Here is a 15539-nt window from a genome sequence, read left to right on the forward strand (position 1 = left end):
AAGTTTTCTGCCAACACATCTTCAAGAATTTTCTGTTATCCATCTGTGTTCTGGTACTGCAATCACTAATAGTTTTTTTTTTTTTTGATAGAGTCCCACGTAATTCTTACGGTTTCTTCATTTTTTAAAATTCCCTTATCTGATTTTTCTTCAAATTAGTGCCAAGTGTTTTGTTTTCAGTCTCACTAATTCTGCTTTCCACTTGATCAGTTCTGCTCCTCTTTCTGTTGAGCTAATTCTGTAATTGTATTCTGAATCTTCTGAATTTCTGATTGCTGTCTCTATGGATTCTTGCAGCTTATTAAATTTTTCATTATGTTCTTGAATAACTTTTAATTTCTTCATCTGTTTTGTCTGTGTGTTCCTTGACTTGTTCCCCGTTTTGCCTGATCTTGTTCCTGCTGTCTTGAAGAACTCTGTATATTAATCTTTTGTATTCTGTATCTGGTAATTCCAGGAATACCCCTTCATCTGGAAGATTGCTTGATCCTTTGTTTTGATAGCTTTTTGAAGCGATCACGATCTGTTTTGTTATGTAATTTGATGTTGATTGTTGTCTGCGAGCCATCTATAAGTTATTGTATTAGTTTATGTTATGTCTGATTAGTGTATCCTAGCTAATTTATTATTTTTTTTGTTTTGAAATGCCCAGATAGGTTGCCCGAGTGAGCTAGCCTGTTTTCACCTTTGAAGCTCTAATGTTCTTTCACCAGATGGCTAGAGTTGTTACCGGGTGTATGAGCCTAGGAGTCCATTTCACTTACCTTGTATGGATTCAGCTCAGTTGTGCAGGTGGTTGGTCATCAGGTGTGTGGTACCTGCTCTGGTATTTAGAGGGGCAGGGGTGATTGGTGTAGGTGTCTGGTTGCAGCAGGGGGTCACACTCTTAACAAGGCAGGGAGCTGACAACCATCCCCCAAGTGTCTGTAAGGAAAGCACGTCCCTGCCCACTAGAGCACACTGGTGGGTGGTGCTGCAGACAGACTCTGGCACCCAGTGTTTTTGGTTGTAAGGACTAGGAAGTACCACTTATCCTTGGACCCCTGTCATGGGTGGCTAGGTGACATGAGTGGATCCACCAGTCCTTAGGCCCCTGATGTGGGTAGGTGAGGACCCTGTTTAATAGGCAAAACTGTGTCAAACATCAAACACCCACCACTTACCTCAGGCTGAAATAGTTGGGGTCTGCAAACAAGGGCCTATTCTCCTGAAATGCTGCCCACACAGGTCTATGCAGGGGTGAAATTTATTCAAAGTCTGCAGACCATTTGTGCCTGGACAGGAGCCGCCTCTGTCCTCAGCTTTCCAGTTTAGTGGAGCTGGAAGATTATCCTTTCCCCAAATTGTGAATTATTCCTTCTCCATGACCAGGAAAATGGCTTAGTGTGCACAGCAGGACCTATGTTAGGCCCAGGGAAATCGACAGCTGCTGAAGCTGGCTTGAGGGCTTGGAGCGTGGTAAAATAAACGGAAGTACTTAGCTTTTGCTGAGAATGCCATTCTCCTTTGGCTCTGGAGGTATGAGTAGGCTGTGCAGCTGTCTCTCCCTGATAAACCGTGTCCGGAACGCAACCACCAGCCCTGCTGCAGTCACTACAGTAAATGGTGCCTGAGGGTTCCCAGCGATTGAGGTCTGGCAACTCCTCACCACTTCTCCCTTCTCCTGCTGCTCAGTTGGTTTTCTAACTTTGCCTTTGATGTTCAGGGCTCCTAGCTTGTAATATATATAATCGTTTCACTCGTTTTTGGTCTTTGTTATAAGAGGGCTCGCCGGAATCATCTGACTACTGCATCGACTTGGTCCTGCCTCCCACATATCATTTTATAACATTGGTAACCACCCCACGACATGTCAACACTCACCTCTCTCATCCTTAGGTTCCCTATTACCAGGTTTCCTGTCCTCTTCTGCCTTCTACTCCTTGCCCCATGGGCTGTCTTTTTTGTTGTTGAGTTGTAGGTCTTTTTATATTCTGGATATTAAAGCCCTATCAGAAATATGGTTACCAAATATTTTCTCCCATTCTGTAGGTTGTTTCTTCACTTTGTTGATAAAGTTCATTGATGCAAAAAGTTTTAAAATTTTGATGACATCTAGTTTATCTATTTTATCTTTTGTAGTTAATGCTTTTGGTGTCATATCTAAGAATCCATTGCTGAAAAGTAAATGTCAAAGCATTACTCATATGTTTTATTCAAGAGTTTTACTATTTTAGTTCGTCCATTTCGTTATTTGATCCACTTTCAGTTAATTTTAGTATATGCTGTAGTGGTGAAGTGCTACAGCTGCTAATCAAGCGGTCAGCAGTTTAAATCCGCCAGGCGCTCCTTGGAAACTCTATGGGGCAGTTCTACAGGGTCACTATGAGTCGAAATCGACTCGATGGCAGTGGGTTTGGTTTTTGGTCTGGTAGGATATGGGTCCAGCTTCATTCTTTTTCATGTAAAGATCCAGCTGTCACAGCACAGTTTCTTAAAGAGGCTATTCTTTCCCTGTTGGATGGACTTGGCATCCTTGTTGAAAATCAATTGGCCATAGATATGTGGATTTATTTCTGAACTCCCAGTTCTGTTTAATTGGTCTGTGTGTCTATTTAGACCATTTAGGACCTATAGACCGATTATATCAGTACCAAATTGCTTTACTTACAGATTGCTTTATAGTATGTTTTGAAATTGGGAAGTATGAGTTCTCCTACTTTGTTCTTCTTTTTCAAGATTGCTTTGACTATTTGGGTCCTACTTGAGAGATATGGAAACCAAGGCTGATAGAGGTTGAATAACTTATTCACAGTCTCACAGCTACTGAGTTGCTTAGCAGTTAGAACTTGGATCCAATTCCTTCTTTTAACCATTTGGTTTGCTAGATTGTTTCCTCACATTTATATACCTTTTACTGCACCGTATCACTAATGCACTTGGCTGCCAACCAAAAGGTTGGAGGTTCAAGTCCGTCCCAGAAGTGCCTTGGAAGGAAGGCCTGATGATTGTCTTCTGGAAAATCAGCCGTTGAAGACCCTTTGGAGCACAGTTCTACTCTTACAGTTGGGGGATCACCATGAGCGGGAATCAGCGCTCCCTGACTTTTTGTCTTTTCTTTTTTATAGTGCTCTGTATAGAGTCAGTGTTTACTGCTTTACTGTGAACCTGGTCGTTTTATAAAGGGACTTTATTGTTTGATTTTAACCAGATCAGAAATTCTCTAACTGTAATGCCTCCCTTGGAGACTTTTAATGATTAATTGGAATAAAAAGAATTATTTTTAGACTCCTAATTTAATTTTGATCTGTTTTATTAAAATGAAACTCCAAAAATATTTGGGGAACCTGGACTGTCAAAAGATTGAACAGAGGAATTTCCATCCGAATGGTTCATGTTAATAGGTTAATGTTAATTTTCAGCAACGCTTTTTTTTCCCTGTAGCTTAGAATGAGCACAATAAAAATTATTTTCTCACTTTTCATTTTTAGCTATATATAGTCTTTAAAAATGAGCATCAGTCAGTCACCATATTATATAATAAATTCTACCTTCTTTTTTTTTTTCCACCAAATAAAAATGAGAACATGAAAAAGATTGGACATGGAATGTATAAAGATTTTAATGTTTTGGGGGGAGGTTTTGTCCACTGACTGCCCAAAAGGATTTGAGCTAGCTGGTTCATTAAAGATACTTCACTTGTTCATTTTTCTGAACTTTAAAAATACTTCCATATTCAAAAAAAATTTTTTAAGTGATTGATGTTGGCTGAAAAATCAGATGGAGAATCTTGCTTGTTTTGTTTGACCAGCAGTATGAATTTTTTAAAAAAGTAATGGTAATTGCCTCAAACTGCTTACTTTCAAAATTAGATAATCCTCTATCAACTGTTTTTATATGATCAGTAATTTGTGTGCTTGCACACACGCTCAAACTGATGTTACTATTTTCACTTTACAGGAGCCATCTAGAACAGTTACAAGCAGATACAAAAGGTAAGAATCCTTAAGTTATGACTTACAGTGTGTTGTAGTCATTAGTGTAATGTCTCTCTGGCCATGGCTTAACTAACTAGAACTGTTTCCAGCAACTTTTAAAAGGTAAGACACCTTAATATATATATATATATTTTTTAATTGTGCTTTAGATGAAGGTTTACAGAACAAACAGAAGCAGTTAGTACAGACATTGTTCAGTGACATTGGTTAACAACCCCACAACATGTCATCACGCTCCCTTCTGAACTCTGGGTTCCCAATTACAAGCTTTCCTGTTCCCACCTGCCTTCCAGTCTCTGCCCCAGGGCTGGTGCGCCCCTTTAGTCTTGTGTTGTTCCATGGCCTGTTCAGTCTTTGGCTGAAGGGTGAACCTCAGGAGTGATCTCATTACTGAACTGAAAGGGAAGACACCTCAATAATGTGCTCTTAAAAAAAATTAAATTGTAAGCAGGCATGTAATGTGTGTTTGACCGTGGCTTACTCTGTAGTCTTTGAAAATTGCCAGCGCCATAAATTTGCATGTGCCTGATGAGGTTAGCAAAATGAAAACTTAGAATCTCTTTCCCTCATGTATTTAAACATTGAAAATAAAAGTTTACCACCTGTACACTGAGTAGCACCTCTACCAGAGAAACTGTGGCTATTTGTGCACATGTGTAGGCAGAAAAAATTAGGTATGAAAAGTTGTTCAGTGGAAGTGCCTTAGCTTTCTCCTCTCTGCTGAGGCCAGGATGGTAGCAGAAGCATGTATAAACATGTATAATACTTGTATTAACAATCATAGAATAATAGGAAGTCTTACTGAGTGTTTATAATGTCTAAGGTGCCTCATGCAGAGATCTCATTCAGTTCTCTGTTATATTATAAAATAGGTATAATGTTTACTTCATTTTATGGATGAAGGAAAAGAGGTTAAAGAGGTAGAGTAATTTCCCTGGGGCTACAGAGCTAGTTAGCAGTAGAGTCTGTATTTGAACTCAGACAGCCTGACTTCAGCCCACCTTCAGTCCCACTAAGGCTACATACTTTGTAACTGTCCTAGGTTGCCTGCCTAGTTGTACATATAAAACCTTTGTCTTTTTATCTAATTATTAAAGTTTGAATTATTTTTGTCATTATATTCCTTTGCGGTAAAGCATATAACACTTTAATATTAAGTTGTATATAAATAAAAATCAATATTTTATTTTTTACAACGGGCCATATTATCTATTAGGGGTAGGTAATCAACAATTGAATAAGTAGGTCTGAAACAGTTTCTACCACTTAACAGTTTGTGTGACCTTAGGCAGGTTTCTGTGAGTTAGTTTCCTTACCTTAAAAAAAAAAAAGAAAAAAAAAATTTTTTTTTCTTAAAGATGGGGTTAATAGTAGAAGGTAGGATGATTAAATGATACATATAAAAAGTGAGAATTAAATCAATTAATAAATTTAAAATACTTAGAATTATACCTGGTAGACAGAAAAAAATTCAATATGTTCATTGCTGCTACTGATTTTATTTTCATTTTTTGAGTAATTTTAGTTTAGTTATGATGAAACCTGTGATTCTTTTAAATTGCTTATATTTATACATTGCTTGGTAATTTTTACTCATCAACAGTAGTTTCAGCTGAAAACGATCCCTTCCCCCATCTGCTTTTTTTGGCCAAAAATAATTTCCAAATAGCTTTGATTTGTCCAGATCCCAGGTCACATTCTCAAACCGAAATAATTTTTGTTATCAGCTTTTGGTTTAGGGAATAAAGGTAAACTTGGATAACTTGTCAGGTTTGATATATCAGTCGAATATATTTAATTCTAATTAAATAATAGAATTTTAATACAAGTACTTTTCAGATTTATGTCCTGTAATTAGAATCAATAGGGAATAGTTTTCTTATAAATACTAATCAGAAGCTTTATATATCACTGTGTTAATCAGGGAAGAAAATTGTTTCCCAAGGTGCATTTTTTTTTATTTTTAAGCCTTTGAAAAACATTCTTTTTACTTGTAACATGTTTATGTCCTTACACTTCTTTTGTTTTCATAGCTTACAGCATATAGTTTGTTACTTTTGTTAAAAGTAATCAAAACTCAAGGAAGTGGAAACGAACTTTATTCTGAGCCATTATTTTATATGCATACAGACCATTCTGATTGCAAAAAAAAAAAAAAAAGCAAATGGCTTGAAGTTTGAAGTTGGCTGGTTATATTGAGGCTTATAAAGGAAAAAGTTGTGGTCGAGTCGATTCCAACTTAAAGCGACCCTATAGGACAGAGCAGAACTGCCCCGTAGGGGTTCCAAGGAGCAGCTGGTGTATTCGAACTGCCAGCCTTTTGGTTAGCAGCCCAACTCTTGACCACTGTGCCACTAGGGCTAAAGAGAAGAAAAGAAAAAAAAAATTTTTTTTTTTTGAAGAGGAAGTAGGAAAATAGAACATCAACCATTTGCTAATCTTAACATGATTGATTGAACTTTGCCCTTCCTCTTTTACTGAGATCAACTGATTTAAAAAAAAAAAAAAAAACTTAAAATCAAAGCAAGATACCTATTATTAATTTTTCGCTTTGACGCTTTTCAGCTTTTAGAATAACTTAGCCATGTTTAATACCATCTTTAAAGAAAAGAAAAATGTTTAAGTTTCTGATGATTATTCAGGTTCACAGCTACTTCTAGTTTTAAAACTGTTTAAACAGTGGGAAAAAAAAAACCCCTCCCAGAATCTATATCTCAAATTAAAAATTCCTTATCTAGTATGAATTTATATTTTACATTATCAATTCATTACTTTCATTAATCTGCCAGCAAGTTGTAACAATGACTAGAGAATGGATGTTTCCTGGTGAGGGTATCTGGAGACTAATGGGGATGAAAAGAAGGAATGGGCTGAAGGATAGAAATTTGGCATCGTATGCTAGACAGTATTTTCAGTAAACCAAGATTATATACAGCTAGAAATAATTCTTAAAATGTTACTAGAGGGTTCAGGCACCTGGAAAACAGATTAAATGTATGCTTTTATAAATTGTGAGTAAATATTTAATTTTTTTTTCTCACAAATATCAAGAATGTACTTTTGGAGCATTGAGTCTGTTAAGCACTCAGTCTACTTATGCTGTATTTTTTAAATTGAGACAACTCTTGTCTTTCTAGACCATCACGTATTCCATATTCTTTATAGTTTACCCCTTGTAAAGAAATGTTTAACTTTGGGGAACTGTTTGGTAGGGGGTCATGAAATTTCTGAAACTCACTATTAGGAAGAACTACTATGTCAATCAATGTAACTATGGACAAAATATTGAATGACACATCAAAAGAAGATAGAAGGAATACACAGAGTCACTGTACCAAAAAGAATTGCTTGATGTTCAACTATTTCAGGAGGTAGCATATGATCAAGAACCAATGGTACTGAAAGAAATCAAACTGCACTGAAGGCATTGGCAAAAAACAAGACTTCAGGAATTGACAGCATACTAATGGAGATGTTTCAACAAACAGATGCAGTGTTGGAGGTGTTCACTTATCTATGTCAAGAAATTTGGAAGACCGCTTTCTGGTCAGCAGACTGGAAGAGATCCATATTTGTGTCCGTTCCAAAGAAAGGTGATCCAGCAGAATTTGGAAATTATCAAACAATGTCATTAATATCACACGCAAGTAAAATTTTACTAAAGATCATCCAAAAGCGGTTGTAGTAGTACACAGTCAAAGAACTGCCAGAAGTTCAAGGCGGATTCAGAAGAGGATGTGGAACAAAGGATATCATTGCTGATGTCAGGTGGACATTGGCTGAAAGCAGAGAATACTAAAAAGATGTTTACCTCTGTTCTATTCACTCCACAAAGGCATTCAACTGTGTGGATTATGACACATTATGGATAACATTGCAAAGAATGGAAATTTCAGAACACTTAATTGTGCTCATGAGGAACCTGTACATAGACAAAGAGGCAGTCGTTCGAACAGAACAAGGGGATATTGTGTCGTTTAAAATCAGGAAAGGTGTGCATCAGGGGTGTATCCTTACACCATATTTATTCGATCTGTATGCTGAGCAAATACTCCGAGAAGCTAAGATATATTGGAGGAAGACACGTTAACACATTAACAACCTGCGATATGCAGATGATACAGCCTTGCTTATTGAAAGTGAAGAGGACTTGAAGCACTTACTGATGAAGATCAAAGACCTCAGCCTTCATTATGGATTACACCTCAACATAACGAAAACAAAAATCCTCATAATTGGACCAGTAAGCAACATCATAATAAATGAAGAATATATTGAAGTTGTCAAATTTAATTTTACTTGGATCTGCAATCAACGCCCATGGAAGCAGCAGTCAGAAAATCAAAGGACATGTTGCATTGGGCAAATCTGCTGCAAAAGACCTCTTTAAGTGTTCAGCCGCAAAGATGTCACTTCAAGGACTAAGGTGCGCCTGACCTAAGCCATGGTGTTTTTCAGTCACCTCATATGCATACGAAAGCTGAACAGTGAATAAGGAGGACCAAAGAATTGATGCCTTTGAATTATGATGTTGGTGAAGAATAGATAATATACCATGGACTTCAGAAGAATAAACGAATCTGTCTTGGAAGAAGTGAAGCCACTTCTTCCAAGTGAAGATGCTGAGACTTTGTCTCACATACTTTGGACATGTTAACAGGAGTGATCAGTCCCTGGAGAAGGACATCAAGCTTGGTAAAGTACAGGGTCATTGAAAATGAGGAAGACCCTTTATTAGGTGGATTGACACAGTGGCTGCAACAATGAGGTCAAACATAGCAACAATTAAGAGGATGGTGTGGGACTGGGCACTGTTTCATTCTGTTATACATGGGCTTGTCATGAATCAGAACCAACCCAAAGGCGCCTAACAACAACCCCCCACCCCCATGTAATGTAATAGGTTACATTTGTATATTTTAATTTGTTTGCAAAGCACCTTCGCATACTTTTACCATATGAACTCAACAATAGCCTAATAAGGCACACAGCAGGCAGGTATTTTCTTTTCTAGATGTGGAAAATGGCTTTATTTAGTCCAGTGAACTTTTTATTGTACCACATCCCCTCGTAGCAAAAGGTAGTTGAGTTTACAAGAAAGGAAATATTTTGAGTTTTTTCTTATATAAAAAAAAGAGCATGGACAAATCAGGATATGAATGTTAAGAAGGAATTAATCATCTTGAGTAAAATGTAGATGTATAACCCTATTTCAGTTCTGTAATGTTTCATGTTATTATTGTGAGTTTTTAACTATAATTCATGTGGTTTTATCAGGACTTCTTCCCATACAAATCTTTGCAGTTACTGAAAATGATCAGGGTAGAAATTTTGTGCAGTTTAAAAAATTGTTTTCTTTATTTTAAAAGCGGTAGTACTTATTGAAGATTTAAGAAATGTTAAAAATTAGGATTAGAAAAACCCATCCGTAATCCTACCATCCAAATCTGTTACTGTTAACGTTATTTTTATTTTTTACTCCCAGTTTATTTCCCAAGCTTTTTAGTTGTTGTGTAACTGTGATTCTAATGGATGTAAAATTTCGTATTCTGGTGTGCCCCTCACTTAATGTAACACAGGTATCTTCAGCTTTTATTTTATCTTAAGTGGTATAAAGAATGGGTGATACTGAGCGATCTCTACTTTTCCCCTTTTCAGGCACGTATAGTTTAAATATATCAGAGATCTTCATTATAACTGCTTTTGGAACCCATAATTTGTCTATAAACTATAACATATAAACTGTAATACATCACTGTGAACAATTATGCAGCCATCAAAATTATTCTGTTGAAAAATATTAATTATGTGGAAAAATTATGAGGAGGAAAAGAGCATATGAAAAAGTCTATCATAATATAGATTCAGGATTCTTGAGGTCAGTAGGTATCATGAACCAGCTAAAATTCTATGTAAAACAATGTAGTGTTTATTTTTCTGGGAGATCTATACTTTTCATGAGATTTTCAAAGGGATCTGTGACCCAGAAAGGCTCAAAACTACTGATTTGTTGTAAAATGTTAGTAGTTGTTATCTCTGGGTTGGTGGGATTACGGTTCTATTCATTCATGTTTGCTGTCTTTTCTCTAGTGAATATGTATGATGTTTAATAGCCTGAGGGTTCGTTTTGATTTTTAGTTGTTGGACTGTGTGTGTGTGTGTTTAAAGGAAGAAGAGAGAGAAGACTTACGCAGAACAAGGGACTGTTACGAGGAGTGAGGACTGGGGGAAGATGGAATAGTGAAAGATGAAAGTATGGAGGGCTGTCATGTACTTGTTGATTATTTAGGAATTCCATGATTTATCCAGTACTTCTGAATGTTTGATATCCATTTTAAAAGTAGGATTTTACCCATGAGTCTTGTATTTCTTTTAATTGCTAAGCTCTGAAATATCTATTTTCGTGGAAAATTCCTCTAGCTGTAATCTCATAATGCTGCCAATCTTTTTCTCATGATTGTTTTAGAATAACAGTGTTTTTCCCCCAACACAACACCTCCTAGCCACCGGGTATGTCTTTCCACAAAACATGCGAAAATTCCCAGGGTAAGGGGTGGGGGGGCTTCCAGTAAAGGGTGGTATTTTTCTTTGATGATACTGTTTATCCCTTTCCCTTTTCTGAATATTATTGTTAATGTCTTCATAGCTAAGGGTGGGGGGGGGTGGTTCTTTTTGGAATTTATTATTAGAGAATTATGTTAACATTCCTAAGTAGAACGTTACAAACTTTTTGGAGTTAATGAAACAATCTTTTATTCTGGGTATTTTGCAGTGTGCATATCCGGCCTTCAAAAAGGTTAAAAACATTCTGTTTTTAGAATAAACAGAGCTAAATTTGGCAGTAAAATCAAGTAACACGATTCTTCCCTATTATAACAGTATTCTTTCCAAACCTAATATGTACTCGGGGATAAAGCGCTGATTTTGTTTTTCAGTACAAATTATTGCTTGCTCTTGAATTTGTATAATAACATTTATGTGTTGACAAACCTAATGTGAAGGATTTTTTTAAATTGTTAAACTGTTTTGAAATACTGTTTTAAGCTTGTTTATCAAACAACTACAAAACTATTAAGGGACATCCATATTTCTAGGGTTTTATAAAACTTAACGGACATCCATATTTCTAGGGTTGTTTTGTTTGTAGTTGTCAGCATTGTAGTCTTTACTTGAATAGTCTTGTGATTGATGCAAATAATAAGACTTTATTTTTTGGGGTGGAAAGATGACCTTTAAAAGGTTTCCAGTGCTCTTCTGGAAGATGGTGTGGCTTCAGTGGCACCTTCCTCTCCTGATTTTCTTCCTACCCTGTCTACCCGTACTTCCCTTCAGTAGCTTCAGTTACCAACTGTACATGTGCTGATGACTCCAATACCTGTATAACCAACTACTATTAAATATCTGCTTTTAAGTATCTCAGAGACGTCCTAAAGTCAGCATGTTCAAAAGCAAACTTATGAAACCTCACAGGTTGCAGGAGTTGTCATCAATATCCACTAATGTCCACAGCTGAAAACCTGGACATCATTTATGACTCTTTTACCACCCCATCCACATCCAGCCCTACTGAGTCTGTCTCCTGATTATCTTCAATGCTACCCCACCATTCTAGGGTACCATCATTTTTCACGTGGATCATGACAGTAGCCTCCAAACCAGCCTCTTCATCTCTACTGTATTCTTTTAAAAAGATTGTTACTTTTCCTGCCTCAATGGTTTCCCATTAACTTGAAATGAAATCTAAAGCCATTGTCTCTAAACGGGGATGATACACAAGATAATTTATTAGGGGCAGTAGAAAAAATTAGAACTTCTATTTATGTTTATCTTTTTATCTAAAAAAAAAAATGAAGATATTTACCGTGTACTATTTTTTTTTTTTTTTTAGTCATTTAGGCCTCTCTTGCTCTCTGTGTCAGATGCTCATTTGGTACTGGAGGTATCTTGAGGATACCCCTCCCCAAGATGCTTTGTTCACTTTCTACAAGTTACACACTACTGTAATTTGAAAGTCTATTTAAATGAATGTATGGATCACTATCTAGTTTAACCTAATAGTCATGAATGGATAAGTCTGAGGAGGGAATTTAAGGAGAAAATTAAGGATATACCTGCAAAGGTGATCACATGGTAGTTTATTTTACAAAGGACACAGAATCTATTCTCATAAATTCAGAAAAATCTCTTAATCCTGATTATGGAGTTTTAAAATTTTAGATTTTAAAAATTCAAAATCTTACTGTGGGGCGTCTTTTTGCTGTGGTAGTCATTAAAAATCAAGTATGCAAACTGATCTTAGAACTAGCTCTTCAAATCTTTGTATCACAACAAAATGTTAAAGTAAGATCTTCAGAAATACTGAAGCATATCCAATTAAACTTTTATTGAAAGATATTATCAATCATCAGTTTTAGTGTGAAGAAAACACCATAAATAGTTAAAGGAAATTTTAGTCTGTTTTATTCCTTTATGTTGTATTTTTTGTGATAATGTTTATTTTTATATTATGGTCATATTTTTCGTAGGTATATAAACATGCATATTACCGTGGGTATGTAATGAAGAAAGTTTGGTGACTGTTAGTTTAAATTCTTTCATAAGATAGCTTTCAGGTCTCCTGCTTGCTTTTCCTGCTTCATTTTTCTCTCACACCTGTGTTTACATTTCACACTTTAGCCATATTGGACTTTTCCTGTTTTTCAAATGGGCCACATACTCTTTGCTTCTAGGTATTTGCACGTTCTCAGTCCTCTTTTAAGTCTAAATTTAAACATATTCTGGCATAATGCTTCTCAAAATGTGGTCCTTGAGCTGTTACCGATATCTTAAAAGATAAGAACAGAATTTGAGAGTAAGCATTTAGACACTTGAATTGCTATTTGACATTATCATCACATCCAAGAACATGATCAATAGATTCCTCTTTGAATGGGATGTAGACTGTTTCCTCAATTGCTGTGATAAGTCAGTTACATGTGGTGTGTTAGTCATGTCTAGCAAGACAGTGTTACAACTGTGATATTTTTGTTTAGCCATTTGTAACCCAAAAATGTATAAGAACTGAAGAAAATTTAAGCATTTATTTATTTTTAAAACTTGATTTCTAAAATATTGTGTTAATTTTAGTCGGACTTGTTTCATAAATAAAATAATAAAAAGTACATAAAAATAAAATGATAATTAAAAGCCTTTCTTTTGAATTTCTAGATTTATAGGTATTAGCTAAATCTGGAAGTCAAATTTATATTGTTTTTAACCCTAATTTACCCATGATATAAAACAAGCTTTACTGGACTTTTTTTTTTTTTTTTTTAAAGAAAAGATAAACCTTCTGAACGTGACAGTACAGGCAGTCTTCAGGTTATGAACATTTGACTGACTTACAACCCCTGGTTACCAACCAACCCCCGTAAAGCCTATTATATTAAAAACTCAAAGTACATACAGTGGTTTATAATAACAAATGGGGGCTACTTTGTGATGCACATCAAAACATTATTATTACTGTATTATTATCTTAAAGATGTTTTAGCGCATCTGGAACTGCTTCTTACCCTGGAGAGGTACACTTTATACTGAGACAAACACTTGACTAAGTGACATTAGATACTGTTCTGCTGACATACCTGTTCTAGTTTACATACAAATTTGACTTAAAGACCAATTTAGGGGTGGATCTCGCTTGTAATCTGGGGACTACCAAATGATGATGATGGAAGTAATTTCAGAGATGCAGAGCAAAAGAGTGTTCGTTAATAGTTTTGTTGGGAAACTTTATTCCTCCTGTATTGAGTTCAGTTTCAGCCATAATTTATGGGGAAGTGCTAAAACCACAGTGCTCAGGTGCTAACTGAAAAGTCAGTGGTTCAAATTCACCAGCTGCTCCATGGGAGAAAGATGTAGCAGTCTGCTGCTGTAAAGATTTACAGCCTTGGAAACACTAAGGATTGCTATGAGTCTGAATCAACTGGGTGGCCCTGGGTTTAGGACTTCTTTCGTTGAGATTCTTGATATGTCACCTGAACTTAACAGTATGCTTGCTATATCAGTTTAAGAATAAACAGTAATTCACTAAGAATGTAAATGTCCTAATGCATTAAATTTGAGATCTTTAAAAAATTAAATGACCGTTTGGAAGTGGATCATAATCGATGTTACCATATGCTGAAGTACAGTGGTTTTCAAAAGGAAATTTTCAATCAAGAGTACTTGAACTTTGGGAATGAACTCTTAGCGCTTTTGCAAGATAAAAAACCAGGTTGGTTTTAAATACATGAATTAGACTTGTTTGCTAGCTTCTTGTCCTTTTTTGGGGGGAGTGGGTGGGATGAAATTAACCTTCAATTCAAGGAAGAAATATAAAATGTTTTTCAATGAAAGATAGACAAAAATGGAAGTTAGAAACTCAAAAATGTTTCTACAGATTGCTATATGTTCCATATTTTAGTAAAAATTAACGGCAAAATAGGTGGTGATCTTGATATTGTACATTTGCAAAAAAATTATAATCAAATACCTTACAGATTTTGTGGGACACTTTGAATTTCATTTTCCATCAAAATAAAATCATGCAGAATCCGTTTTACTTCATCAAAAATTATTTTAGATTTAACTATAACTATTGAATAAATTATTGGAATTGACCATCAATGAAGGATTGAAGACAAATTTGGAACAACGTAATTCTCTGCATTTTGGATAAAAGTTAAAAATGAATATCCTGATCTTGCTGAAATTGCTTTATAATCTTTCCATTCCTGTCACTATGCTTCTGTAAGACTAGTTTTTCCTGTAAAGGAATGAATTAACATCTGGGAGTGAGAGCTTAAATGCCAGGATATCATCCTATATACCAGTGGTCTCAAACTTCTTGGTCCCAGGATCCCTACACTCTTAAAAATTTGCAAGAACCCAAAGAAGCTTTTTTTTTTTTTTAATTTTCATGAATCTTATCTGGAACAAGAAGGAGGAAGGATTTATTTTAAAATGTATTTTGTCAAAAAAAAAAAAAAAAAGGTCTGCCGTTTTACATTCTCTAATCCTAAAACTTTTGTACCAGGATACTCCTTATCTTTGTGGCTAGCATTATCATCAGTCCAACCTAGACAGATAAATTAACAAGTGTGGTAGCCAGCCTCCATCCAAGAAAGCTACAGTGAGCCACCTCCAGGTATTTATACCTTTGTGTAATCATTCCCTCCCATATTGCACCAAATTTGATCCATGTGACCAATAATATAAGGCAAAGTGATAGTATGTCACTTCTGGGATTGGGGTTTAACAGATAGTGCAGTTTCTTTTTGGGTCCCTTTGTCACCTCCTCTCTCAGACCACTTGCTTCGGGGGTATAGTGAGGAGCCCAATAGAAAGGCCCACAGAGCAGAGGAACTGAGGCCTCCTGCCAATAGCCAGTGAGAAACTGATGCCTTTTGCCATTAGCTATGTGAGTGAGCTTAGAAGCAGATTCTCCCGTCCAGTTGAGGCTTCAGGTGACTAGCTCTGACTAACATCTTGACTAAAACCTCATAAGACACCAGCCAAGCTACTTCTAAATTGCTGACC

The 15539-nt window shown here is 35.9% G+C and overlaps 1 protein-coding gene across 1 annotated transcript in view; it reads left to right on the plus strand.

The window, feature by feature from the left end:
• The window catches only part of PAWR (pro-apoptotic WT1 regulator), a 149300-nt gene that overhangs the window by 121655 nt on the left and 12106 nt on the right, over nucleotides 1-15539 (plus strand). The window contains exon 3 of the mRNA XM_064283788.1: nucleotides 3940-3974. Coding sequence (XP_064139858.1) covers nucleotides 3940-3974 — 35 coding nt within the window. The remainder of the gene's footprint in view (nucleotides 1-3939; nucleotides 3975-15539) is intronic.

Source organism: Loxodonta africana, chromosome 4, assembly GCF_030014295.1.
Source record: "Loxodonta africana isolate mLoxAfr1 chromosome 4, mLoxAfr1.hap2, whole genome shotgun sequence".
Classification (NCBI taxonomy): domain Eukaryota; kingdom Metazoa; phylum Chordata; class Mammalia; order Proboscidea; family Elephantidae; genus Loxodonta; species Loxodonta africana.